At 45.7% G+C, this 27531-nt stretch overlaps 1 protein-coding gene across 1 annotated transcript in view; it reads right to left on the reverse strand.

Annotated features, from left to right (window-relative positions):
* Positions 1–4807: 4807 nt before the first annotated feature.
* Positions 4808–27531, reverse strand: part of LOC135384413 (uncharacterized) — a 74729-nt gene continuing 52005 nt past the window's right edge. Inside the window, exons 23-29 of the mRNA XM_064613615.1 lie at positions 22645–22830; positions 14589–14693; positions 13253–13325; positions 12582–12637; positions 10058–10145; positions 8375–8417; positions 4808–5505 (exon numbers count right to left, since the gene is read on the reverse strand). Of these exons, the coding sequence (XP_064469685.1) occupies positions 5422–5505; positions 8375–8417; positions 10058–10145; positions 12582–12637; positions 13253–13325; positions 14589–14693; positions 22645–22830 (635 nt within the window). The 3' untranslated portion in view covers positions 4808–5421. The remainder of the gene's footprint in view (positions 5506–8374; positions 8418–10057; positions 10146–12581; positions 12638–13252; positions 13326–14588; positions 14694–22644; positions 22831–27531) is intronic.

Below are 27531 nucleotides of genomic sequence, written 5' to 3' on the forward strand. Positions count from 1 at the left end.
TGCTGTGGTTTGAAACCGAAATTACAGTCGGTCAATAGCTTGAAACCAGAGGGCATCTGGCAACACCTAGGAATTCGAAACTGAAACCAGAACTACACGTGGAGCAACCAAGCTTGGCGTCCATTCATTTAAAACCGAAACCGAAACTACAGACGGCCAAAGCTTGAAAACTAGAGGGCGCTTGGTGGGAACCGAAACTACCTGGCGCTCTGACGCGGCAACCAAACTAGGTGACGGACTGACGTCAACCCGATCGGAAAAATACTATTAAATGTCATCAGATGTTATTGCCTGTTATTAAATGTCATTTGTGTGTTATTACATGTCATTTGCGTGTTATTACATGTCATTTGCGTGTTATTACATGTCATTGTGCGTTATTACATGTCATTGCGTGTTATTAAATGTCATTAAACGTGCATCCAGGTGCCCATCAAACACTATCGACACGTGAGTTCCCATTGTTTACCTGAGTTAACCGTTACCTTATCCTGGCGGCGCATGTTATTGAAACCTGGGAACCCATTGTTCACACTATCGATACATGATTTCCATTGTTTTCTGATATATCTTATCGTGCGTGTGCGTGTCGCATGTAACCTGAGCGGTCCATTGTTATAAGATCTAATATATACCACTACTCCCTAGACCTGTCGCCTGAATGGAGGGATAACATTGGTCTAGCTGTAGACTTCATGTATAATACATGGTTAAGTGCCTCACCCTGTTCCAGACATCAGGTCAAAAAAATGTCTAAATCTTGGCTAGGTACATAGACATCGGATGTCTAGGGCTAGATGTCTAGGTAGCGTAATGTTAGACGTGTTATTTGACGTCTAGTGGACGAATACTTGACATTTGGTCTAGTGCCTAGACATTCTATAGACATTCCTTATCTCTTTCTTTAGACGTCATTTAGACGTCTACTAGCCCACCATGTGCTCCCTGCGATAGTAAACACCAAGAATAGAAACCTAAATGGGCACTTACATGTTGTGAAAGCATTCTGTCCGTCATCAACACACTCAACATAAATCCACAATGAGTAAGTTCATAGAGATGTATCCCGATGTCCGAACAGTGCCGACGAAAAAAAAGCTCGATGGGATAATGTTCTTCTGTGTTTCGTAGGAGATTTCTAATGCCCTGCCCAGCTTGCCTTTCTTGCATTAAAATTAAGGCCATCCAGCTTCGTTAATATTCCGTTTTGCCCACCTGCTGACAAATGCCGACGCCCCTATATACCAGCCGCGTTGTACGAGGATAACCTTCAAGTAATACAATTTCGAAAGATAATGCAAAAGGTGCTGGAACAGCAGCATGTCAACGTAAGTGAGCGTCAAAATATATTACATATACCGTTGCACACAGCGCGGGTGGCAACACACTGACTGCACGATCCTCCCATCAACGGCGGTAGTGCCTGCCAGCAGAGGTAAAAACATGTAAAGCGGCGTTGAAAAAGCGGGACTGCTTGACAAATCGAGTACTTACCTTAGACACGGATAAAATCCTCGAAACTAAGCACGAATGAGGCCAACTGCTTGTGAGCGACCGCGCACATCCTAACCCTCCAACATTTCGTGAAAGACTCATTAATCCGTTGGTGGTGGTCCCTACGTCCCGACGGTTCCGGAGAACCCGTCCACATACATCCACTGAATCTTGTACGGAATGCATTAACAATAGCTTACAGTAAGAGGTGTAACACCAAGGTACCACGGCACATGTACTTTTGAGGATAATATGTTCACAGACATTTGAAACAGCGCGAACTATTTTCAACTCGCACGAGGCACTACGTGGTGCGGCACGGAAATGTATTACAACGCGCCCTCCTGGCGATATCGCGGGCGACGGTATGCTCGCCTCCTAAGTTGATTTGTTCGGCATAAATTTTATTTTCAAATTTTCATTCAAATTTCATTTGCAATATTTTCGATACGATTCGTGTTCTGGAATTTCATTCGTTTGAATTGGTTCGACTTAGTTCATCCTCAATACGAACGTACAGCATTCTTCCTAATCATATATTATTACTTAATTTGAGAGTGATGATGTACCGTTGGTCACCAATACGCTCGTTCCTTCAGCCCCTGACTTCTCAATACCAGCTCCGGTGGCGCAGCGGTAACGCGTGCGCTTGGAGACTGGGAGGTCCGTGGTTCGAATCCGCGGGCCGGCTGTGCCGTCTGGGGTTTTTCCTGGGTTTCCCTCAGATGTGTAATAGGCGTATGCCGGCACAGTTCCCCTGAAGTCGGCCCATGGACGCAGCTATCCTCCCCCCGAGCGGATTCCGCTCGGTCTTCCACTTCACCCTTTCCTCTCCTCCTCTCCACCACCTTTCCCTTCCCGAGAAACATGCCGCCTAATCAGGCAGGCAACCCTCTCGGGTTCCTCCCAACGACACTCCTCCTCCTCCTCCTGACTTCTCAATTATTGTAGTGGCGGCAATGCAACATGTTGGATCCCATTAAATCAATTGGAAAGCAGTTTCTCATTGATACACATTAGGCCAATTCCTCATTCCTTCTATTGGCGCAGTCTGTAATACCTAACATGTCGGATCTCATTAAATCAATTGGAAATAAACATTTCTCATTGACGCGCACTAAACCAATTCGTTGAATTGGTTCCTTACTTCGTTGATGTGGTCTTCGCCACACGGCACGGCGGAGCCCGGTTTCACGAAGGCAGCTTCCCCACTTAACTTCCAATTCAGTCAATGAGAAAGAATCGGCTCTCACACGGTGAATGAATTGGCAGTCTGATTTATCATTGAATCTCATTAAAATTCCGGGAAGAAATGAATGAGATCATGCCTACTATTTCCAGCAGCGATGTTTGTATGAAAAAGCAAGCGTGTCAGTACATAGAACTGTACAGAAGTGAAGCTTCGGCAGCATCAAGAAGTGCGTCGAGCTTCAGAAGTGAGCACATGGCAAGCGCTCTTTGTGAAACATTAGAAGTAGTTGAATAAAAAAATATCACCAACAACTGCCCAAAAAGCTACTATCGTTAAACGCGTTTAGCAGGATGTCCAAAGATGCGGCCATGTTTGTTTGCGATCAAGAAAGTACCTATGTCTGACACTATACCGAACGGACATGAGTGTTGTCGTGATAACGGGTCCTCATTGCCACTGGAGCAAGATGTGCATTCCCTTGCTCATGTTTTTTTTTTTCGGGCAGGTAGGGATCCTGTAGAGCGTGGAATCGGAACGATTTCCACAGTGTCTGCCTGCTAAAGTGCAACCATTACATTAGTAGCACAGTCAATATCTGTTGCCAAACTAGAGACAGCAGTGAACCGCTGGATTCCAATTTGAATGTGCTGTGACGGACATCTCTATGCTTGCACTCACACTAACGCCAAGTTATTCCTACTGCGGTTGACAACAGATATCGATTACATTGGTATCGTCGATCTGTGGTAGCTGGGACTACCTTAAACACCGCTGTGCATGTTTCCACCCCCGGTTGACTGAGTAGGTCACGAGCATAATTACTGCACCGGCTTTGCGCAAACGTGGTCAATATTCCGGTTAAGATGTACAAGAGTAGATAAAATCACACCCCGAATTGTTCACCCTGTGGTACGCTTGCAGGAACGGAGTATATCCTCCTCTATCATGCTGCCCTGGATCGACAACGGTCCTGTTCGCATTTATCAATAGACAAGCCTTGTCAGCTCGAGATGCCATGTACTTGGTCCTTGGGTCAACTCACCGTTGTATAGCGTCTGACCATCGACGCCCTTTGGCCACTTCCTTACAGTCACAGGACTACCATGTCGTCTTTGCACCGGTTTGCTTCCTTTACTTAACAGCTAAGAACACATGAATGGGGAGTTGCAGGTCCTACATTTTGCGGCCAGCATCTCGGCGTAGCCTTTTTCGCAATCATCTCCAACCCTGACTGTACGGTACAGTTGCAGTTCTAGAGAAGGCTGATGGGGATCTCTACAAGGGAGGACCAAATATTTCTGTTTTTAGTACCATCTAATGCAGAAACGCAGGAAAAATAGTGCGTCTGCGCGCCAGAGGCAATACTCATGGGCGGCAAGGGTAACCAAATGTACGGAGATTGGTATACTGCCAGACAGAGCTACGATTGATACGGTACGATGATTAGTAATCGATATCACAAGCGATAGCAGCTCGATACTGCCTGTTCTCATGCGAATAATGAAAGTGTCGTACCAATTAGGAAAGCAAATTCAGGTCATGCATTGCGCATCAGTGCGCAAAACTCAGCTTTCGCTGTTCTCGTTTCTCGGTGAGAAAGGCGCAGAAACTACAACCACAAAAGAGCAAATATATTTCTCCTGTTTTGAGAGTGGGTGGGACGATCCTATTCAAATAGTTGAAATAGAGTACTCAGCCACATGCACCACACTCTTAAAAAAAGGTGCACTTTAACTCCTTTTTCTTGCCACATATATGACTCCCTTCTGGAGAGTACAATTACTATCAAAAAGGAGTCTCCTCACTCCCACAAGGGAGTAACATTACTCCCTTGCTCCCTACCGCAGAGTAATATTACTCTACAGTAGGATTTAGAGCGTAGCCCCACTCCCTAAAGGGAGTGAGGAGACTCCTTTTTGAGAGTAATTGCGCTCTCCAAAAGGGAGTCATATTTGTGGCAAGAAAAAGAAGTTAAAGTACACCCTTTCTTTAAGAGTGCAATAAGAGTATGTATAAATATGTAGTTGTTGTTCTCGGTAATTGTTATTGTTCTCGATTGCTATAATCTTAGGCGACGGTTCCATAGTTGGTGCTTGTGTACTAGTGGCAACAGACAGTTGGTTCATTGGCGCTATGTTCACTCTTTATTTTCCAATAAATGCAAAGAATACGCATTCAGGCTGTGTAAGAAATTTCACGACCATTTCATGATTTATCTTATTTACACCCGAGCGAGGTAGGTAGAGCAAAGTGGCAGGAAAAGCTCACGCTACCTCGCTAAATTAATACCGTTCTTGATCATGGTCCTACATGACACTACACCTTTCAACAGTGACTGACCTATGGAGAATTCCACAATGCCTTTTTGATTATATCTATTTATTTATTCAAGGTGCCATCGGAAAAGGGGATCCCACCAACTTCGGGCAGAGGTATGAACTATTATATATTTATACTATATAGTTGACTCTATATCTAGAGTGAGAATAAAAATAAAAAAATAAAGGGGTAAAGAATTGGTCCACTTTCCGGCTGATTTCCATCAGGTTTACTGCATTCAAATATGAGGATTGGGCTTCCTTTCACTCTTCTGCTTTATTGCACCACAGGCCAAGATCAGCGGCTAAATGACTCGACAAACATGAAATACTATCATTGTAACATGAGGGTGTCTACAGACAAGAACGTGTGTGGTAATGGTAGGCGTCGCTAGCTTCCAACGGCACCCACGTTGATCATAACGTTGTGTTGTCATGGTTGTAAACGGGCGCCGATGCGTTGTAAGGTCCCTCGTACGCGTGCCGTGATTGGACGCCCAACTGTAAAACAAATAGAGTAGAGTCAGTATGGTCCTTCGCAGGAGGCAATCACCGAATGACGCTTTCTCTATAGCTCCTCAAAACACTTTAATAAACTGACCGGCATATTTCTGGCAAGACTTCTTCCATGTTCCGCGCCGCATACCGCATTTTATTTAGAACTGCGTTCTTTTGTCGCTAGATAGGCTCATGATATGTTACTCCTAGCTAGCTAAGCAAGTGGTGCGGCTGTTTAAGCTGTAGAGTATAGAAGTGTAACGTGGGGTAAAACGCATCTGGAGCCGTCACTACGGCCATCATTACCTTGTTAGCGTTTGTTCGTCTTCCTTATTGGCGTGCGTCTTTCATAGAACATGCGTATGCCATACTCCAACGCTTACACGTTTTTTGTGTTTTTTTTTGTTTTTTACTGCCATTCCGAGTAGTAGTGAGCTGTATTGGGAACACACGTCGCATGCGACATATCATCCTCATGTTATTAATAATTAGTTTAGTGCCGTATAGTAACTTTAGTCGTAATGGAAACTCCGCAACTTTTGATGCGCGTTGTCTTGTCGGCTAGATTCGATGTAATAATTGGGGTTCTACGTCTCTGATAAACCATGGTCATTATTGTCTGATTGAGGGCTATTATTCTATTTTGCCTATGTGAGGAATCGTTAACGTCCGTTAAAATTCTATGACCAAAGCGATGTATTTAACGTCCTTCGGCGACGAGGAGGATCCGGATTTATCAGCTAACAAGGCAAAATTGCGAATGAAATGTAACGCCACCGAAAAAGCTTAATGGAGTCCACGTAACGCACCAACGTAGTACGTTTAAACAGCTCTGGGAAGATGATTTTTTTTTCTCGGAACTGCACCATTAAATTGACCGCCTACCAAGGTTTGCTCTCGGAAAGCCATCTTAGCGGACAGTGCTCTACATTTGATAGGTGGCATTCGAACTAACATCGAAATAGTAGAACCAGGTTGCCGCAGCACTGCAAAGAGCAGAACCAGCAGCTGTCGTCTTCATCGGTTGACACAACATGCAATCAACTCAACAGATTCTCCGCACCATGCCTTTGCTAATTTGTGTTTCGAAAGCATTGCGAGCACTCGGAAAGTACGAGCTACTACGCCCCTGCCGACATGAACTTGTGATTTACACGCTTCAGTGGTAACCCAGAATGTGTTTTCTGCGGGAAGTATTGTGAGACAATTGAATGAACCTGGCAAATCAGAAGCGACATCTTGTGACGCGACAATAAATAAATTATACGGAAGCAATTAAATAATCATGTAGAAATAGTAAAAATTTGCTACATGTGCGCACCGCTGGTATGTGGTTCGCCTCACCAACTCCGACACAGTTGCCACAATGTAGTAGGTGCCTTCAGGTCGTGCTGGCACAATCAGGAATTCCCTCGAATAACATAAATTGAGAACAACTGCACTGAAGCAATAGCCTAATGTCAGGAGTCACCGATACCTTGTATATACAGGGTGGTCCACCAACCATGACAAAAATTCATAGTAAAAAACAGAGGACCTGGAGAGACATGCAGTCATGGGATTTTTTTCTGCCAATAACATTCGCCACATACTGGAAACATTTTTATTTCATTTCAATTGACGGAAAGTTAATTTCTTGAATTGAAGTCTGAAATTTGTCAAGGCAACCTAACGTTTTCTTTGCGGAAATGGGTTCCCCGTGGTCATTTCACTCAGTATAGCACATAATCCAACTCTTAATGCAATGGCAATTGCCGAAATAAATTCGCCAAAATGAGCCCTTGGCTCCGCCTCTTTTTTGACGGCTCGTAGTTTGAGCGCAAAGCTACGAAGAAAGGAGGTTGCAGTGACACGCCAGTCGAGGGGGGAAAGGGTTAGAAAAAGAAAACTTATTTTTCTGTCAATTGACATGAAATAAAAATGTTACCAATATGTGGCAAAAGTTATTGGCAGAAAAAAATCCTTTGACCGCATGTCTCTCCGGGGCCTACGCTTTCTACTATGAAGTTCTATCATGGTTGGTGGACTACCCTGTATAATGTATATAATGTACTTCTAGTGTGTCCAGAAGAAGAAGAACAGTATCTGCTTGAGGTATTGGTAGGTCCTGATCAGGGAGTTTTGCTTTTGTCTAGATTCACCAGATTGCTGGATCTTCCACTTGTCAAAGTAACACGCTAGTCTTTCCCACGGCGAGACACGGCCCATGTGCATTCCTTCTCTCTGGCTAGTGCGTCTGGTTAAACTGTTTCCAACGTGTTCCGCAGGCGGGACGCCGCCGCGCTTTCAATAATGCGGCGTCCACAACAAAACGGTGTATAGCAAACACACTTATATTTTACCATATTTGTAAAAAAGAAACAAAATATGAAATCAAATTTTAGTGTTCCAACGCCTTCCAACCATGACCATATTTCCTGAAAATGAAATATGGTCATGGTTGGAAGGCGTTGGAACACTAAAATTTGATTTCATATTTTGTTTCTTTTTTACAAATATGGTAAAATATAAGTGTGTTTGCTATACACCGTTTTGTTGTGGACGCCGCATTATTGAAAGCGCGGCGGCGTCCCGCCTGCGGAACACGTTGGAAACAGTTTAGCCAGACGCACTAGCCAGAGAGAAGGAATGCACATGGGCCGTGTGCTTCCCCCCTTGTGCACTTTCCTCCTCTCTAGATTGTGCTGGCTGGAAAAGCGCTGGGTGGAGAGGCTTGCTGGAAAACGATATGTAATGTGTCGGGTATTCATTATTTATTTATTTGGTATATTTCCATTTTGGTTATTTAATTCCTCAAATAGCTGCTCAGGCACATGCCTTCTCTCCATTAAATCTAGAGGGCCACCCGATAACTAAAACTTTCAGCACCTACCTCTTTGCTTGTGTCATCGAGTAGGCCTTGCTTCTTTTTCATCCTGCACATAAAATGCAAGCAACAATCAGCACTGGGGTTATGTTGCTGATTTCGATCGATGACTGCATTTTCAGTAAATTTAGCTATGCCCACGGTAGACATGCCACGATATACGATCGTACGAATCCGCAAACACATGACACAACATTAACTCTCAGCAGTTCACATGCAAACTAATGAGATAGCCTAACGGGGCCGATCATCGTGTAGCTCCGTCTCCTGCTGTATAGGGCCATGTGACAGCACGCGACACTGCCATCACAACATGATCACCAGACTGTACTTTTTTTTTACGGTGAGGTTATCTAACGTGCACAGTAACAATGCAAAAAGCAAACGATTTCTCAACACATTAAGGTAATCGGATTTCTGAAAGAGTTCTCATGAAGAAAGAGCCGAATACTTTGCCATCAACAATGACCCAGTAGAGCTAGTGCATTTTACCGGGAGCCCAGACTGATGATACGAATAAGGAGAGTAACTGCGGCAAAAAAAAAAAAAAAATCACATCCAGCTAAAGTTTCCTGTAGTGTGTCAATCCAACAGCATCACAGAACCGCATGAGACATGCGCGCGTTACCTGCGTTACTCCACTTCCCACCCTTTGGTGTGCCTCTTTCTCAACTGGTTAAAATCAAAGTCGCATTTGGTCCCTGCAGCTTTGGCGCAATCGACGATAGTGTAAGGATGTCCGCTGACTGGGAGTCAGCGATGGGGATGTGACACAGCTGCACGTGCATTACGTTCCCAGTCTAGTCGCTTCTATTTGTTTGCAACCAGTACTCTATAGCAGTGTTCCCAAAGTGTGGTCCGCGGACCTCTAGGGGTCCGCGAGAGTGTCTGTAGGGGTCCGCGACCGTCTCTCACATTTCAGTGAGGATTTTCGTCCCCACAAACACGCGCTCGTACATGCTGCCCGATTTCTAAACACCCAGAACTTCCAAAAAAGCATGCTTCAACGGCTAGCTTCTAATCTCTGATAGAAAAGTCCTGCAATGCACGTTTGTCCGCGTCATACACATACAAAGAAGAAACCAGTCCGGAATCGTTTCTGAAGCTGTATCGAAAGCACGCAGCAGCTGACGAGGTTGCTGGTTATGCACTGGCTAGCATGGGAAGTACAGTGCGTCATATCGTTTTGCTTCGAGTTCGAACTGACTGAGAGCGTTCCTGTGTTTAGCGCATTTTATATTTAGCAGCCTGCGGACCTCTTGCAGCGATGGTGGCACTACAGATGATACCTCTGTTTGGCATTATCAGTCTTGAGAGTTGACAAGCAGTGCACCATCGAAGAAAAAGTACGGACTGGCGTAGCAGTGAGTTATCTTGGCTCGAATCGGACCAGACAAACATGCCATTGCGTTGCAAGCGGTTAATCGGTGTCTTCTGCGCCACCAGGCACGAACTACACACAAATGTAATTTCGTTCCTTGTTATACCCTGTCGCGCATATTAAACGCAGTCTGCAAAGCAGTGTACACAGCGCGTATCCCGGTATATTTGTGTGTGTTTGTGTGTGTGGGGGGGGGGGGGCGTGAATTGGTTCTCATCGCTTTCGGGCATCCATCACCGCCAAAAGTTTGGGAAACGCTGCTCTAAAGCACATTGTTAACGACACTTGTGATTAACATGGTGGATTACCTGGATATAACGCTAGCAGACACGATGAGGGCCAGGAGCAGAAGAACGGCCATTACGACGCCCACGATAACAACGTTAAGTTTTGCACCTGAAACAGATCAAAATTAATTTTACATTGTGTTGGAATCAGAGGAATCGCGGCTATGACACTGTATATAAAACATCCTAAGGCGTCTACGTGTCTATTGGACGGTAGTGTAAGTGTACGGAAGTGACGGTACGGAAGTGTAAGAATGAAACATTGAAATATAGGCCCAAAGGAGACAATACGCAAAAGTGTAGCTTGTGTCGTTGTGCTTCGGTAGCTTTCGTCCGTATGCGGGGGTGGATATATTGGTTAGAAGACCAAAGAAAAGTTCAGCCAAAGGGTGTGTCTATGCCTCGTTTGCTGGGCTATTCGCTTATGAATAAATATTCGTACTAGACAAAAATCTTTAATTTTCCACAATGATAGTGCTATCTTTGCTGGTTCATAGCAAACGCTTGCAGGCACTGTTGTGCCTTACGCGCGGCTTCTTATTACAGTTGCTATAGGCCTGAGAGCAATATTCAAAGTTTGAGTCAACTGAGTCAAGCATGAGTGTTCAAGGTTTGGGTAACATTACGTAACGTTTAGTGCTCTGGAATGCCACCAATCAACTTGAAATATGGCAGTACGCTTCCTTTACAGCGTGACTAACCAGAATTATGTCAGGTGTTTCACTCGTGGACTTTTAGGCAAATTGCTAGTTATGGTGTATACTTAAATAGCTTATCCTGGCGTGGAATTATGCGAGGCTGATTATACGTGCTGGTCGCACTGCTCTGCTACAGTTTCAAATACTGAGCGCCTTGGTCATGCAAACCACATATCCTGACTTGAAGTAAATAAACGCGCTTAGCTTAAGCAAAACGAAAAATCAAATTCATGCATGAAGGCAATTAAACCTGTTAACGGTTTATGGCTACTGAGACTTCACTTTATGAAGGCCATGACCAGGGATGATAGTATGTATACTTAAGAAGCAGCTAGCACTGTAGGCATCATCAGCTGAAATCGTTTCCATTTTGCCAAATAAAATAAAAAGTGATGACCTATAATGATATGTTTACTGAACTACTGAAAGTGCTGCGGCGAAGCCATGTTTGGTGGGGGGGCTTAAAATATCGAACATATTGAACCGATTGTCAAATCATGTACTACTGCAGCTTAACTTGGAATACCACGGCATTCGAATATCTGTGCCCTAATTTTCGCAGCACCCTAATCTGTGGTGCGATTTCCGAGTGGACTGCATGCCGGCGGCATGTTGCTCGAGGGGTGTGGGGGGGGGGGGGGGGGGGCTCTAGAAAAAACGTAAACCTGTTCTTCTGCAGTGAGGCAGGGGAAGCTGACTTACATGCCAACTACATTCCACAAGACTGGGAGTGTAGCACTCGCAGATGTGCCGCTTTAAGGTTTCTTATTGTGTAATAAACGTCCCTTGTTCTGTATGTGCTGTGTTTAGAGTAGAATTATCATAAGTAAATCAAATCAAATGAAATCATATTCTACCTGTAGAACCCAATAAAAACCTACGAGTGCCCACAGGACAGCCACCTACACCCCTCAAATTATCCTAAATGTGTCCTGTGTTCGTCGGCTAGGATGTCCTGTTGCCGGTTCGGGCGGTAACGTGAAACAAACTATGTTTGTACGATTTGCACCCGTGGTAGGTTTCTCGACGTCCTGCGGACGTCTCGTTATCTGAGGTCGTTACTCCATGGAACATCCTGAGGTTGCACGTGGCTGACTGGATATAATGAGTCAAACACATATTCTTGTCAAGGAAAGCAACTCATTTACTTTCATCGCTCCTACAGATGTACTGTTCATGTAATACAGTATCCCGACGGTTGGACTGCGGATCGGAGGGGTTCAGGTAAATGAAACATGATTGTATATGCCGATATCTTGTCAATTGATCAGTAGTTTATCCAGCACTGCAAGCTCGTAGGGGGGGGGGGGGTTGAAAAACAATTGGTTGTGCGGTTATATTGTAGCAGCAGTACATAGGAAAAAGTTTGGGGTTGTTGCAACATTTGGGTGATGTTGGGGGTTCTGGATAAACCATTGTAATCGATGATAGATGTCGGTACAGTTCCCTCCGCAGCTTGACAAGGACGCGAAATACTTAGTCCCTCCTTGGTCTCCTATCCCCCTCTTTCCACATCTGTGCACCGCTCATAGCCACGGTTGCTGCGCGGCGCTAACATGGGATCAAAAAGAAAAGAGCAATCTAATAAACTTGTCTTCGTGTGTTTCTCTAGAGGAGCAGTCGGTTCCGGCATGGAGCTATGGACCTGCCTTTCTCTGTTTTTAAAGCGTAATGTGTACTGTAATTTTTTCAACGTTTGATTCATTTGGCGCATGTACTGAAATGTTCAATTTATGTGTCACATATGTTGTGTTGATACAGTGATGTTCCCCAAAGAAGTTACTCAGCGCATGCTGCTGGATCACATGCAGCACGAATATGGACGGCGTACAAGCGGCGCGCATTACCTCTCAGTTCCAGGTTGTCTTCCTCGCATTTAAGTCCTTTGAATTTTGCGGGACACCTGCGAAAGAGAATATCGGACGTTATTAATATGTCACATATCCGTACACCCTTTTTGGTTGGTGAAGTATCTCCTTCCTGGTTTACGGAACGCCGTGAAATTCTGTAGACCACGGCATTCAAACAAAGTTGGTAGGGCAAGCAACGAGCGATAAGTTTCAAAAATAATTGCAAGAAAACGTATTCAGAAATACGCATGCGAAACGCACGTATGTTTGATTGAATAGGAAGTTCGTCTGGTAGACTTGGAGAACAAGGAGCATTCAAAACAGGGACTAAAACACAAGAAGACACACAAACAGAGGCTCCACATCAACAACTTTTTACTGTACAGCACAAGCACATTTATAACCAATGGTAGGAAGGGGGAAGGAAGGGGGAAAGGAGCATAAACGGGACACATGTGGGACACACTTCATCAATGTTGTCGTTGTGAATTGCGCAAACATTACAACAAACTGTACAGCTACAGCATTTCACTTTTCTTATTCAGAAAATGAGGTTTAAGAAATCACTGCCTCGTGTCATTCGTTCTATGTGTCAACACTGTAGTAGTTACTAGCAGTAGAGTGTTTTGTCAAGTGTTATCAAGACAGAACTAACGAAAATTACTCACAAGCAGAGGAAGTTGACATCTGGGTGTGGCTTGCAGGTGCCGCCATTTTTGCATGGATTGTTCGAACATGGATCTGAAATGAGAAAGCATTATATAGAGGGTGTCATTTGTCATTCGTTGCATATTTTAATAAAAATATATGAGAGCAGAATAAGTGCCGGTTTTGCAGGTCGGTCAGGCGGACATTCAGTCGGAGGGAGTATGCAACAACTAGATGACTAATTACGTAAAATTCGTTAATCAACAGCGCGAGGTTTCGGTGTAGTCTCGTTTGCATAGTAAACTTTCGTTATTAATGTATTAATTAACTTAACTTCTTTTATCGCTTAAGGATGTTTTAACAACAGAGTGGCTTAGATTATTGACTGGCTCCAATTCTACTATCTCACATTTTCCGAATACCCTCTAATTATAACGTTAACTAACTGATTTTAGATCATTATTGATCTAGTAGTTACACACTCTATCCCACAGAATGTCCTCCAAAAAGGCTGTAAATCGGCCTCCAACGTCGGCGTATGCACTGCTGTCATAACTTTCTTATTAAACACCTGTAAGGAATAGAAAAGAACACGCTGCACATTCGATCGATGCAGGACGTGTATCTCAAGTGCAACGCAGTTCATGACTCTTCATTAGACAATGTTGGTGCGTGTTAATGTGAAGAATAACTTGCAGGCGGAGCGATTCATCTGGGCACCCTTAGGTCCGTTCGGTATTACACAGGGAACTGGATCAGGAACGCAGGTAAATAAATATTAAAAATTCATGGAAAATAATAGGATATAGAAGTGCGACATAATGTTCAGCACTTATCACATAACTTACGTATAGAAAAGTCCACCTAAAAGTCTTTGAACTTTGAACGAGATCTATGAACGCTCGTGATTAATGATGGCAGAGCAGACTTTTAGGCACCAAGAGGGGGGAGGGGGTGTTCTTGACCGCATAGCACGCTGTATAGGCCAATCAGTATCCCAGGTGATATCGCTCTGTCTCCTTATTAGCTGAGAAAGGGGGCCCACACCCTATTATGTATCAACTTGCCTTCCAATCGGAAGATAGAACGGAAGGAAATAGCGCTACACTTCTTGGACCATTTCATCGATGCAGTTTGCTGCCATTCATGCCAAACATGTCCCGTGATAGAACAGCTTTGAATGAATTTAACACTGCCTTTTGGGCCTGTTGGTACGTCATCGATCTGGTTAAAGGCGCTAAGGCTAGCTTTCAAGGAACCTGCTTTTATCACTCCACATAACATGACACAATAAAGACATGGTTTTATTCTGCATATTTCTCTGCTAGAGGCTTTTCACCATGAGGTGTCGCTCACCGATGCAGTCGTTGCCCTGCTGCACGAATCCCTTCTTGCAAACGCACTGTCCGTCTACGCATGCTCTGCTGTGCCCTGGGCAAGTGTTGCTGTTGCACGTCTCCGCTGCAACAAAGCAATGAGTGGAGCAATTAAACGTACGTGCTCCAAGGCACAATTTTCAAGAGAGAAAGATGCGAATCGATGGTTTGCATCGTTTGCAGACAAACATCATGAGCGACAAATAGGCGGTCTCTCCCTGCAGGGATTTTCCCAGTTTCCCCGACAACCAGCTAACCCCCCCCCCCCCCCCAACGAGAGAGAAAAAAAAAAAGACTTCCCCCAACAACAACAACTACATGAATGATGATGGGATGAGGTGATTCACCGCAACAAGACTTCCCCCAAAAGACCCAACACCATACGAAAATAGCTGCCAAAAAGGCAAAACCGTCGACAATCAGCAGACATTGGTATTGCACACACCATACGGAGTTCCAAAAACCCCGTGAGAAGAAATTTCTGTTGCGGAGGCGTAATAACCCCCATAGGGGAGTTAAGGAATATGCACTGAAATTTCAGCACAGGAGGACGGCGGTTTCCCTGGGAACTTGCTACTCGAATGGTGGTATCTGTGATCGCGTTGGATCATGCAATCTTGGATGTTATTGAATGGTTAAATTATGGCGTTATAAAATTAGATTAAATTAAATGATTGAAAGACATTAGAAATTGTGGCGTGTGTCGTATGTGCCGAACTCGCGCTAATCTCTGCTGCAGAAAATTATTATAAAAGTCATTTAATTTCTCTATGGGCGACTTCTGTGAGAGCGTAAGGCGAAAAGTGATGCAGAGAATTTGACAACGCGTATGAAAATCTAAAGACAGCGGCGTAAAGGCCCGTACCCCCTGTGGGTCCGCGGCTCTCCAGATACCGGCGCTGACGACGCTGTCAATGTGCTGAAGACTACACGGGAGGCTGGAGAATATCAAAAGCGTGACGCAGTCTCCGTCGACTACCTGACTAGCCGACGATGCGCGGCATGCCGCTCAAAATCGTGCATTGCGCGGTCGAGGGAAAGCGGAACGCGGAGAGGGCTTCTCCCGCAGTGCGGCAAATATTTTCACCCCCGCAAAAGCCTTAAGCATGAACCGCATGGCCCGAAAAACATCCGCATTCTTTCCGAACCGAAAGCGGGACCGAACTATTTTCAACGATTGGAGCTTCGGGCCCGATTCGGGCACGATCTGGCAGAGCCAGATATATCCGCCGGGATCGGAAGTGCCGCCAGTCGAAAAACTCGGAGGCAGCCAATGACAGGTTAGCCGGAAGGGGAACCATAGCAACAATGACGCGGCAAACTGGTTGACTGCTGCCTTGCTTGTGACTTCTCCTTCCGTGAACACAGGGATTATTTCATTGGGATGGAAGGCTGAAAGGAGATATTCCCCAAGGTCAGAAGCCTTCGGCCGAACTTCGGCTTCCAGTTCCGTAGGGTGCGGTGATGCGCCGAACAAAGTTCGCTCCCGGTCTCGGTTCGCGCAGAATTCGGTTAGTTTTTCGTGCCATGCGGTTCAGCCTTTATGCCGCCCGCATTTGCCGCATGTGGGCACGCGACCTAAGTCAGAGAGGTGTTCGAACGTGTAGCAATTCTGCTCGTCATTCGCCGGGATCGGAAGTGTCGCCAGCCAAAAAACTTGGAGGCAACCAATGACAGGTTAGCCGGAAGGGGAACCATAGCAACAATGACGGGGCAAATTGGTTGACTGCTCCCGTGATTGCGACTTCTCCTTCCGTGAATACAGGGATTATTTCATTGAGCTGGAAGGCTGAAAGGAGATGTTCCCCAAGGTCAGAAGCCTTCGGCCGAACTTCGGCTTCCAGTTCCGTAGGGTGCGGTGATGCGCCGAACAAAGTTCGTTCCCGGTTTCGGTTCGCGCAGAATTCGGTTAGTTTTTCGTGCAATGCGGTTCAGCCTTTATGCCGCCCGCATTTGCCGCATGTGGGCACGCGACCTAAGTAAGAGAGGTGTTCGAACGTGTAGCAATTCTGCTCGTCATCCGGAGAGAGGCCTCCGGGCGCAGCAATCATCGTTAGGGGCTTCGCCACATTGTGGGTGCGAACACGGCCGTAGCGGTTCGGCGTCTTTTGTGGCTGCTGCATATGATTTCCGAAAAATGAGGTGCAGGGGAGCATGATATTGGGGGAGAATTGATCTGCCCCCGGTTGTCTTAGCGGGTACAAGTCGTGCAAGGGCTAGGTATTTATTTTCACGGCTGATTAAGACATCGAACGGTTGAAGGTGTAGAGGCGGGAAATCCCAAAAAGCGTAACACGTATTTCACGTACCAATGAAAGTAAAAATATCTATTTCGGTATGTTTCATTAGTTTGTGCGTTACTCTGTGTATGTGTGTGTGCGTGTGTGTCTTGCGATGCATTTTCCGCGCAGAGTGCCGGGTAGAGTATCGGAAAAAACGAAGACAAACTGACGAGGGAGATGTACTTGAGGTCGAAAGATTGTCCAGATTATGCTCTGTCGTTGTGTGGGTGCCCCTTAAGTTCTCTGTCCACAGAAATAACTGATTTTTTTTTTTTTCAGAAGATAAGGTTGTGCGTATGGAGGGAACACTGGGAACCGATGTGCACTTAGAGAACGGTCACGCAATACTATTTCTTGTTAGGAAACTCCGGGGAAAAGTTCGCGTGGGACACTCCGATGACGCGTGGCGGCGCATCGATAGTACGAGAGAGATTTTGTCGTCTACCAGTACCTGCACGTACTGCTTGCATACTGTTTCTGTGGGTGTTTGGATGTGTGGTCTTGTTTTCTTATGCTTCTGAGTTTTGCGTACATAACCAGAGGGTCTTTCTGAAATATTCTTGACGGCTATTGCAATCTTTGCACTCTGTGGGTGTGCAAAAGTAATCTACACACAGGAGATAGACTTCGCCTGACCCGAGCGAGGAGCATTTCGTAATAATTATTATTTTTCTTGCAAGGGGACTCTTATCTTCACAAGAAAGCGATTAATGTTGTTGTTTCGTTCTTCCTTTTCTTTTTTTTTTCAGAACAGTCACCTGCACCGGGGTGACTATGCGTACAGTAATAAACAGAAAACGTTCGTTAACAGGCTCTATCGGAGATATACATCACTGAGCGTGAATTGTAGCTTGTAACATATACTCAAACCGTCAGAAACGTACAATTTTCAAAGGATAAATCTTTCAACGCGATGTGAATGCAATAACTTGTCTTACAGCAGAACTTGCGGATAAGATGTGGTACCAAATCGGCTTTGCAAACGGGTACCGCTCAAACCCTATTCTGCGTAAGCAAACCGTTTCTTTTTCTGTTTTTTCTTTTTTTCTGCTGCTGCTCAGCCGAAATAGCCTGAATAAGTTACCGCTTTGCGATACAGTTCGTGTGGAATGCTCGTTTGAAACAGCCAATCCTCTGATGTTTCTCTTGCGAGCCATATGGGGCATCCTTTGTGCCAATCCTCTCACAACATTTTGAACACATTTCTTCAAGCCAAATCAAGCGCATTCGTTTGAGAACCTTTAGAATTCACGAGGCGAAACAAGCAGGAACGAGGATTCGGTGTGAGCCGAAGATTGTCTTTCAGCGTACGAAGCGTTCCAGCTTTACCTGACCGGAAACTGTCTCCCCGCACTCCCTGTGCGCGAGTGGCGCTTGTGTCGTGTAAAGCGTGCAGAGTCTGAAACACTTGCGCTACGGGGCACCTACATAACGCAACCAGCCTCTCTTATTCATCCGTTCGCTGTCTCTTCCCATACGTTAATGAGGCTTGTCCACGTGACGTCACGCGCAGCCTTTGCGCGCCTTGGCGTCACGTGACAGGGGAGAACATGCGTCACAGGCGTCTTACTGCGGACCGAATGAGGCAGCGGCGTGTGTTTTCCTTTTCTTTTTTTTTTAGTTATCTGTTTCATTATTATTTTCTTATTTTTATTTGTTCTCTGTCGTTATCGCACGCATACCGCAACAACTCACGGCATGCCCTGGTACTGTGACTCCGATGCGGTAAAATGTTTTCCAATGTCGCGTGACCAAACATGACGTCACTGCACAAGCCTCATTGCTTGAAGGCTTCACTTCGTGTATCTTCACATTTTTTTGTTTCGTGTTCCTTCTTTTATGTTATTTTTGTGCTCCATTCCATGTTCCATTTCATGTTGTACATATGTTGTGTGAACAAGTGCAGACTTTGCAACAGTCTCTGTTCGAAATATCGGCGGCTTCTGTCCTGAGGCAACTCCCTTCCTGTGCCACATAAAGTTGTTCCATATGTTTCATTCCCGGTGATTTTTTAATATTTTTTTTTTACACCGGGAGCGGAACTTAAGCGCTTACGACTAATTCCACAATATGGTTCGGGTGGTGAGGCGGTCTAGACGGTCTAAATGAAAACCATTTCCAAACCTCAAAATAGCGGCCGTCTTCTAGCTCAGGAATTGTGGGAAGGATCTGCGAGCTCGCCTGTTGCCTCGGAGGCGACTCTAAGCGAATATGCGAACACATAGCTGGCAGATCTTAGCCAATTCTCATACGCCTTCGAGCCAGCTCCGTGACATCATCCGCTGTGAGCGCCTCCGAACGAATAAACATAAACACCCTTACTTGAGCCGTGGAGCAAGCATGTAGTGAAAGTGATATTCGCTTGGGACGAGTGCACTGCACGAAAACGACACTGAAATAGTACGTGTGACAGGGGTACAACACATACCTAAAAATAAAACTATTCGGAAGTGAGCGCTTTCCGTGTCCGCTGCACGAGTTAGTTATAACGGTTACGATGGGCTCTCTCTACTACCAGGAAGCTGACTCAGAGATTATCGCCGCTGCTTGCATGTCCCGTGTGTGCGGTTTATGAGTGATTCGTAGAAAGCGCAGGTATGTGCACGTCGGATTTGAGTTTATAATTGTGTTTACATTTGTAGAGTATGCAAATAGGGCCACTGTTACATGGTGGGCTCCCGATTGTTTTTCAGCGTTGTTGACCGTTTCAAATTTGTTTGTGTGTTAATTATTGTCAGTTGTATTTCAGGACAGAGGGCGATGCATGAATGAAAGGCAGATGTTGAGCAAAGGGCGAGCCTGTACACAGATGTAACGTAAGTTTTCTCTTAGCTGTTCGAGTTGATCTTTTGCGTTGTTTGTGTTCACTTTTATGCAGGCGTAGTCGCAAAGAAAGAAGACAGCCTGGATGCCGAAACGACGTGGCTTCCCACGAGGTTCTAGTGCCTTTCAACAATTAGAATGGTCAGTTAAGTGTCCTTATTGTTCACGAGAGGGAGTATCGAAAAATGTGTCAGTGCTAATATAATGTAAGGAGAATAAAACTTTACGGCAAACATATTATTGTGTCATTATTTATGGCTATTATGAGGACATTATGCTTATTTGTGAAATCAAAGCATCGATAAATAACATGTATTCAATAATTAAAAATGTAGTTGCGTTTAATTTGCATTTTCATGGCACGTTAATTCTACGTTGTCAGTTTGCTGTTAATTATTCCGCTCTTTCAACATTGGTATACGTTGAATTAACGCGTAAACTACGTTTCAGTTACGTGGAATATGCGTTCTGGTCGCCGTTAATTTAACCCGTTTCTGGCTGTGACATCAGCCAGGTTGAATCAACGTTAGCTGTCAACGTTGATCCTGCATTCACATGGTTGATTTTCAACGTGTTTTCAGCGTTGAATTTGCAATGTTGTGTTGACTGGTGACCTGACCTGGATGTTCAGCTCCTGGGAGCCTCTGGTCGACAGTCATTCTTTTGTTGAGGCGTAAGATTACCGGCATGACGAATACAGCACTGCTATCCGATCGCCTCATTGACCATGTGAAGTATTGTTGGCAATAGGCCGTGGGATTCTTTTTCTTCTTTTTTTGCATCACAGCTTGCTGCCCATGAACAAACTAGAGTCACTAAACTTGACTAAACTCGTGGCCTGAGATGACAATGTCACCCCCTGAGGATTCGCCGTGTTGTTGTAAAATGTGTTCATCTGACCTGGATGACGAGATCCCGCGTTCAATATATGCAGCTGGTGCGTGCCATTAACCACGCAGGGTATCCCTGACTGCCTATTTGCCCTTCCACCTGCACACTTGTCGGCTCCAGTGAGATCCAGTGCTCCAGTGCTCATCTTATTCTTACCCCTGCCACACGAGCATCCTCCATGATCATTGAACATGCGCGGAGCGCCAGCTAGCGCTTAATGTGTCAACCTGTCAGGGAGCATTGGATCGAAAGCGCCTTGAGAAGTTGACACGTTACACGCTTGGGGGCGCTACGTTCAATCACCACTGAAGACTGCCCGTGTGATAGTCGGGGTATTAGTGATTAGTAAGATGGAACAAATAACAACCACGCCAGCGTGGCCCGCGTTGGACGAAACGTTCAAGGTGAAGGCAACAAGAGGTGGTGGAAGTTTAGTATTTTCGTGCCGTCTTTGCATTCCGTAAACAAAACGTCTTTGTCCGTCCCAGACATCGTACTCGAATTTGAAGACGCAGTGTTAAGGCAAGCGTGTTTGATATTTCTGTTCGCTGTCGCAGTTATCGTATTGAGGATTATATGTTAAAGGCGCTGCTTTTCACTAATCAATCGAATACCTTGTGGAGCAAATGCGGGGTTTTAAGATGGTAGCCGGAGAAGTTTCACTGATTTTATGGCTTAGAGATGTTGGTGCAGTGTTTATTAGCGCACGTATACCTGTACCTGATGTCGTGTAGCCTCCTGGCAGCTTTGCAAAAGTAAATAAGAGAAGGAAAAGCAGACCCGCTACTATAATCAGTCTTCCAGCGCTTCCAGTCCTGGATCAAGCAAATGTGGCTGTATTTGACGCAGCCGTACCTTTCCACAGCAATTATTCAGTCCTACCACGAAGGCTTTCACAAGGAGACGCGCCAAAATAGCCGATGCTCATTTTGAGTGCAAGCTATTGTTCAAAGCGAATTCCATGTAAATTCTCGGACCAAATAAAGCACATGTCAATTTCAATTTTGACATGTGTATCCCGGCTCTGTAATGCCATGGTAACGTAAGAGTAACTCGTTACTGTCGGGTAACGGGAACCATTTTACTTTTGCTACTTTGGTAACGGATGATTTCGTGTTAGCGAGTTAGGGTGTTAAGTTACTTTTTTTTGTAACGTGTATAAGTCTGCCCGTGAGCACCCTGCTGTGCCAGTGCCCACATACGGCAGGCAGCGATTGGTCATGACAGCGCGTCACTTCCGCTGTTCGCCTCAAAGATCTGCTCATCCCATACATCGGCGAAACACGTCGAAGCCCATTGTTTCCAGAGCCGAGAGGAAACCGTCGAGCCCTCGACCTTTTTCCGTCGAGAAAACGTCGTATGTGGGTTGGTCTTCATCGTCGAGACAGTCGTCACCCATTCAACTCCACCGCGCGAAGCTGCATGCACACCTGCTGCTAAGCTGCAGTATTTTCTGGTGGTCACGTGTTATACAAACGTTGCTACATTGTTGTATTTAAATGTTCCCGGAATATTGCATTCTGCTATAGTATATGTTGACGTTTCAACATTTGGTAGGTTAGAGGTATTCATTCGTAGGTTCGTGTGCGTACGTAATGCGCAAATCTACAGTGAGAGATGTCCCCCTAAAATTCCCTATGATCTCATCCAGCTTTCGCTAAAAAAATCATAGAGTCTTACATGTGGAGCACGTCTACGTGACAGAGTTGGCGCTGTAAATCATAGACATAAATTTGGTATAATCTGGCAAAGAAGTCATTCGTGAATATTCGAATGCGTCGTCATAATGTATGCTATTGTCTATCCTACAACGAAACTTGTGCACGGAAATCGTGAGTGTGAGGAATTTTCTAACATTGCAGCGGTGTACGCTGTACAACGATTAAAAGAGCAAAGTGTCCGTTAATGCTGTTCCCGCACTGTGTACGTGTTATCTGAAAATGTGCTCTTGCACCATTTAGTTTGGAAAGGTGAGAACCACTAAACTTAAGCTTATTTGAGGAATAACGTTTCCCCGTGAAGCGGTGATATGTCACTCACCTGAACAGTAATATACGTTCAACAAAGAGTTCGGTTGTATAGGAAATCTGTCTTCATTCACAGGTCTGAACTTGTCGGGACACTTCAAGATGTAGTCGCTTCCTCGTTTCTGGCATACGTGATTTTGATTCAGATCACGTATGTAACCCCTCAGGATACTATCACAAAGGTTTTCGTCTGTGAATTCTGCAAAGAACAAACAAATAATTGAAACGGATGTGAAGCTCAAGAATGTATATAGTTTTATTGCTATTTCGTACCAGGTTGAAAGACGATGAACGCCTGCCGACATTTACAATGGCGGCGTTTTCGAACGGCACGAGGTTAACGAATCCTTCCCAATCACTTACCATTCCATTTTATCGAGAGTCATACCCCTATCGCAGGGGCAGACCTCAACGATCACTGAAATCAATGACCCTTGAACTAGGTTTAGCCTGAAGAATAGCTCCATCTGGGTATGGTGGAGTCACCCATTGCAGAACCGAGTGCCGCTATTTTGAAGCCCACCCTCACCATGCATGAATGCTGTATTCCGATTTCACTCGCTTTTTCAAACGTCCTGTGCTCTGTGTTTGCTCAACTCCAAAACGACGTGTGTCGCTGAGCGTATAGCTACACTTTTGGGAACGCATCGCGAACTGTGCGTGGGCGTCAAGATGGCGGAAACTCGCAGCAAACGACGCGGTTGTCTTCACACAAAGGGAGCTGCAACGTGCCAACTCCTCAAAGAGCATGGGATCCAATTCTGTTTGAGAAGTAGGTACGTTGCACGCTTGGTGACGCCTACATGCATGTTCAATCACTTCGATCATCACTCAGGACTACCTGCCGCTGTGCTTATCTGTCTCAGTCGTTATTTCCCCCTGCTCTGTATATGCGTTATGCTGGCGAGGGCTCCTTCCTTTACAATCACACAGCGGCCGAGGCTTTATTTGGGATCCCCGAGAATTAGTCCGATCGCTCAGATAAATGCTTGTCCATTCATATTTTTACTTCCGTTAATCGCGCCCTTGCTAGCACGCTCATGCTAATGCAGTATCGGAACCGCCCGGTGCAGTGACTATGAGACACCATGACAGTGCCGTGTATGCCAAAGGGAGTCTGGCCATTAGAAGGAGCCTAAAAAAGAGGCTCGACCTGTCAATCAAACTTATGCGCATTTCACTGGTTACCGTTTTCCATGGGGGCTGCCATGACACTCAATTTTCACCAATGTGGAGGATGGTGCTTGGAACGGCGAAGCGGAGATTTCGTGACAAAAAATTTTCACAGACTACTTTAATTTCATACTGTGAGTATATATCCTCATGTACGCATGTGCCAAAATCAGCTTCAACTTTCGCTCCGCCATCATTATTTACGTGAAAATGGGATGTTTCGTCGCTAACGTTAGACCTAGTTAAGATCGTGATACCAGGAAGACAGCAAGAAGGACGACCCTTATACGTAGGATTTTGCATTATATACTTGCATTTTATTTATACATACATCTTTGCTCATTTTTGATTCAATGTACTTACATTACGTGATATAAAACTTCATAACGGCTGTCGTCTGCTACGAAGAAGCGGTCGTACCGTCATCCTGGCCAATCACTTCTGCCAGCAACCATTTCTGCAATTCTGAGCCTTCCCAACATGCCTCTCTCCATGCAGATGCGTTGATAAAAGTGGGCGCAAAATCCGTCGTTTTGGTCTCTCATGAGTGTAATCCGTTTCCATCCGAATCAATCAAGTTTCTCCAAATTGGTGGTACCCAGTAAATAAGGGTGAGGTATAAGTACTGTATGGACGTAATAATAGACAACTGTATTTCGACCTCTGATTGGCTAGATACCTCAAAAAGTGGGTGGAGCCTCAGGTATAGGAAGGTCCCATTAATGGCCAGACTCCCATTGGCATACACGGCAGTGCACCATGGCAATCATCGGCGCGCGCACATGGCGACAGGTTTGAGAAGTAACTTAGCTGCAACAACAGATAAGCGACGACAATGACCCGAGGTGTTTCGCAATCAACCCGTTAACGTAAGTAGTTACTGAAAAAAGCAAGTAAGAGCTTCTTCTCAGAAACAGCATTAGACAGTACAGTGCAATTAATCGTTTCCTAATAGAATATCGCATGTGTTTCGCTATAATCTCGTAAACCGTTCCCATTTTCTTCCATCACCGGTTGCTGATTGGTATTCGTGGCTCCTATAACTGCCCACAGTTCTGAAGAAACCACGTGTCGGAGATTTCCGGCGCATGTCAAAAGAACCCCAAGTGGTCGAAATTATCGCGCAACTATCCCACGGCAACATGTCTCCACTCTGGGCAGACAAACCTTACGTGTAACGTCACGGCACTATTATTTATTCTGTAGAAACAGATATTCCAGGTAAGAATAGCAAGCCAAGTACTGGCTGACCTCTAGTAAAGGGGCAATAAAATGCAAAGACAACTTGCTCTCAAATGAAAGTCCGTGTTTCCATTAGCACTATAATCAAACAAAATTAGTTCACAGAATGCTACCGTCTAGAAAAAAAAAAAAAAAAAAAGACGTAGTCGAAACAGAGCCGTCTTTGGCGGCAACGAATGGGACCCTCAGGAGGCAAAGACTGGCAGCATCCAATGAGACAGCAGGAGAAGCGCGCGCATACCTACCGTGCGTGTGTGGAACTGGAACGGGTCAGATCGTAGTGGTCCGTATATGCGCGTCACGATGCCCACTGCCGCATTTTTTAAATACCGATTCGCTGAATCGTTCTCCCGCAACAGTTCTCGCAAATGTTCCGCTGACAACGTTTATCTTCACGTCCTTCGGACAGCGACGTCAGTGTGCTTTGCAACGCGCACCATGTTTCTAAGCGGGAATGCTCCATGGCGTGGGTCTTGCCAGGAATTGGTGCTGCTCCATGTAGTTGAGCAGCACGTCCAACTGAGCTTCGGAAGCGCGCGGATCCAGGCTCTTTCAAAGTGCCGCCGGAGGACACTGAATCTTCCGTAATTTTTGCCGTAGCTGTCTACAGTGTCATCGCAATTAATACACTTATATGTTTACATGGGCTCAGTTGTAAAGATACGCGACGAGGATATCTGCAGACAACAGCGGCTCACTTTCTAGTTCTTCACTGTTTCACTCCACGTTATCTACCTCTACCTTCTCGCATGCCGTTGGGCGTGTCGCTGACGAGCCAACCTTTTTGTTTATTTTTTCCTTTATTGGTGCTGACGTAGGAGCAACTTCAGTGACCGAGAAGGAGAAACATTTCTATTGAACTTCGCGAAGTTCAAAGCTCCTCCTATCGCGATGCCATCTATTGAACGAAGTTCACCGCTGACCAGTCTTGTACCCCAGGAGTCACCATGCAAAATATTTTCGCTCTGCGATGTATTGTCATTGCGCCATCGGATTTCCAAAAACAGTCGGAGAAAGCAGCCGCAGCCCTCAGACACGAGCCTCGCGTGATGTTGCAATGGCTCTGTCTTTTTTTTTCTCAGACCACGCGCCGCTTATACATGCTTGAGGTGCGCGGCTGTACGCCACTGGTTACGTTCCGGAGCCATGATGCGTCACGACGTCTTCTAGTTGGGCGATGCGCTCTTTGCACGTGGAGAGGATTTTTTAAATGTGTACTGAACAGAGCGTTGCCCGTGCTCTGTAGGTCGCCTGAGCTCATCGTTCTTTCGCAGGAGGTCATTTTATTCATTGCACAACACGCCGTAGCGAAAAAAAAAAGGGTCACTTCTATGCTCCTTTAAGGTAGCCGTTTAAAGGGAGAGTCCGCAACGATCGGAGAAAAAAATTGATGCATATTGTACTTGGTACATAATTGCCCCCGAATACCTGTCTTAACCTTTGTTTCCCCTTATGTGATTAAGTCTGCCTCAGACATGAAATAATCAAACCGAAACTGGAACGTGGAAAGGTGGATGCCCACTCAAGGCAACTGCGCCGGCGTCGACGTGACGTCACCATTCATAGAGCGGGCATGCAGCCGGCATGCAAGATACCATGATGCGGGCATGCGGACGTTGCTACGCTGTGTTACGTCCATAGGTGGGCATTTTCCTGCGGCCTCACTCATTCTCACCTCACGAAGCACAGACGTTATTGGCCTCACTCACCCTCACCAAATTTTCCTCACGAGTAACTAAACCTCAGTCGCCCTCACCCTCACATTCCGTTTTATATTTTGCCCTCACAAACCTCACCTCAGGGCATCGGGACCCCGAGAGGGCTCACCATCCTCATCTTCACATGCATTCACCTCATGAGACTATTCACAACACTTATGGCCTCACGTATCTTCACCTCATGAGGGACCTCATCCTCACGTGTCCTCACCTCATGAGGGCCCTCATGTTCTCACGGCGCCTGACGTACTTTCGCCTAATGAGGACCCACATGGCCTCACGAGTCCTCATCCTCACGTGCCCTCACCTCATGAGGGCCCTCATGGCCTCGCGTACCTTCTTCTCATGAGGACCCTCATGGCCTCACGACCCCTCATCCTCGCGAGCCCTCGCCTCGTGAATACCTTCATGGCCTGACGTGTCTTCAAGTCACTAGGAGGCACATGAGCCTCAAAAGAACTTTCCGTCATGTTCACATGACACGTCGGCGTTGAACTACTGCGTCGGTAGTTGGTACTAATGATACTGCGCGGCATCAAACTGTTTATAGGATCTCGTGCTGTGCTTGAATAAATTTGGTAACAGTTGTTACTGTCACAGTGAGGTTTAACGTTAGTGTTTAGCATCAGCAAAGAGGAGCCCGATCTCATCACCTCATCCGCGAGACCCCTCACGAAAGGCCTCATGACCTCATTCGTGAGGTTGCTCGCGAAAGGTGCCTCGCGGCCTCATCCGTGAGGTTCCTCAGAAAGGGCCTCACGGCCTCA

The sequence above is a fragment of the Ornithodoros turicata genome, chromosome 2 (genome assembly GCF_037126465.1).
Source record: "Ornithodoros turicata isolate Travis chromosome 2, ASM3712646v1, whole genome shotgun sequence".
Classification (NCBI taxonomy): domain Eukaryota; kingdom Metazoa; phylum Arthropoda; class Arachnida; order Ixodida; family Argasidae; genus Ornithodoros; species Ornithodoros turicata.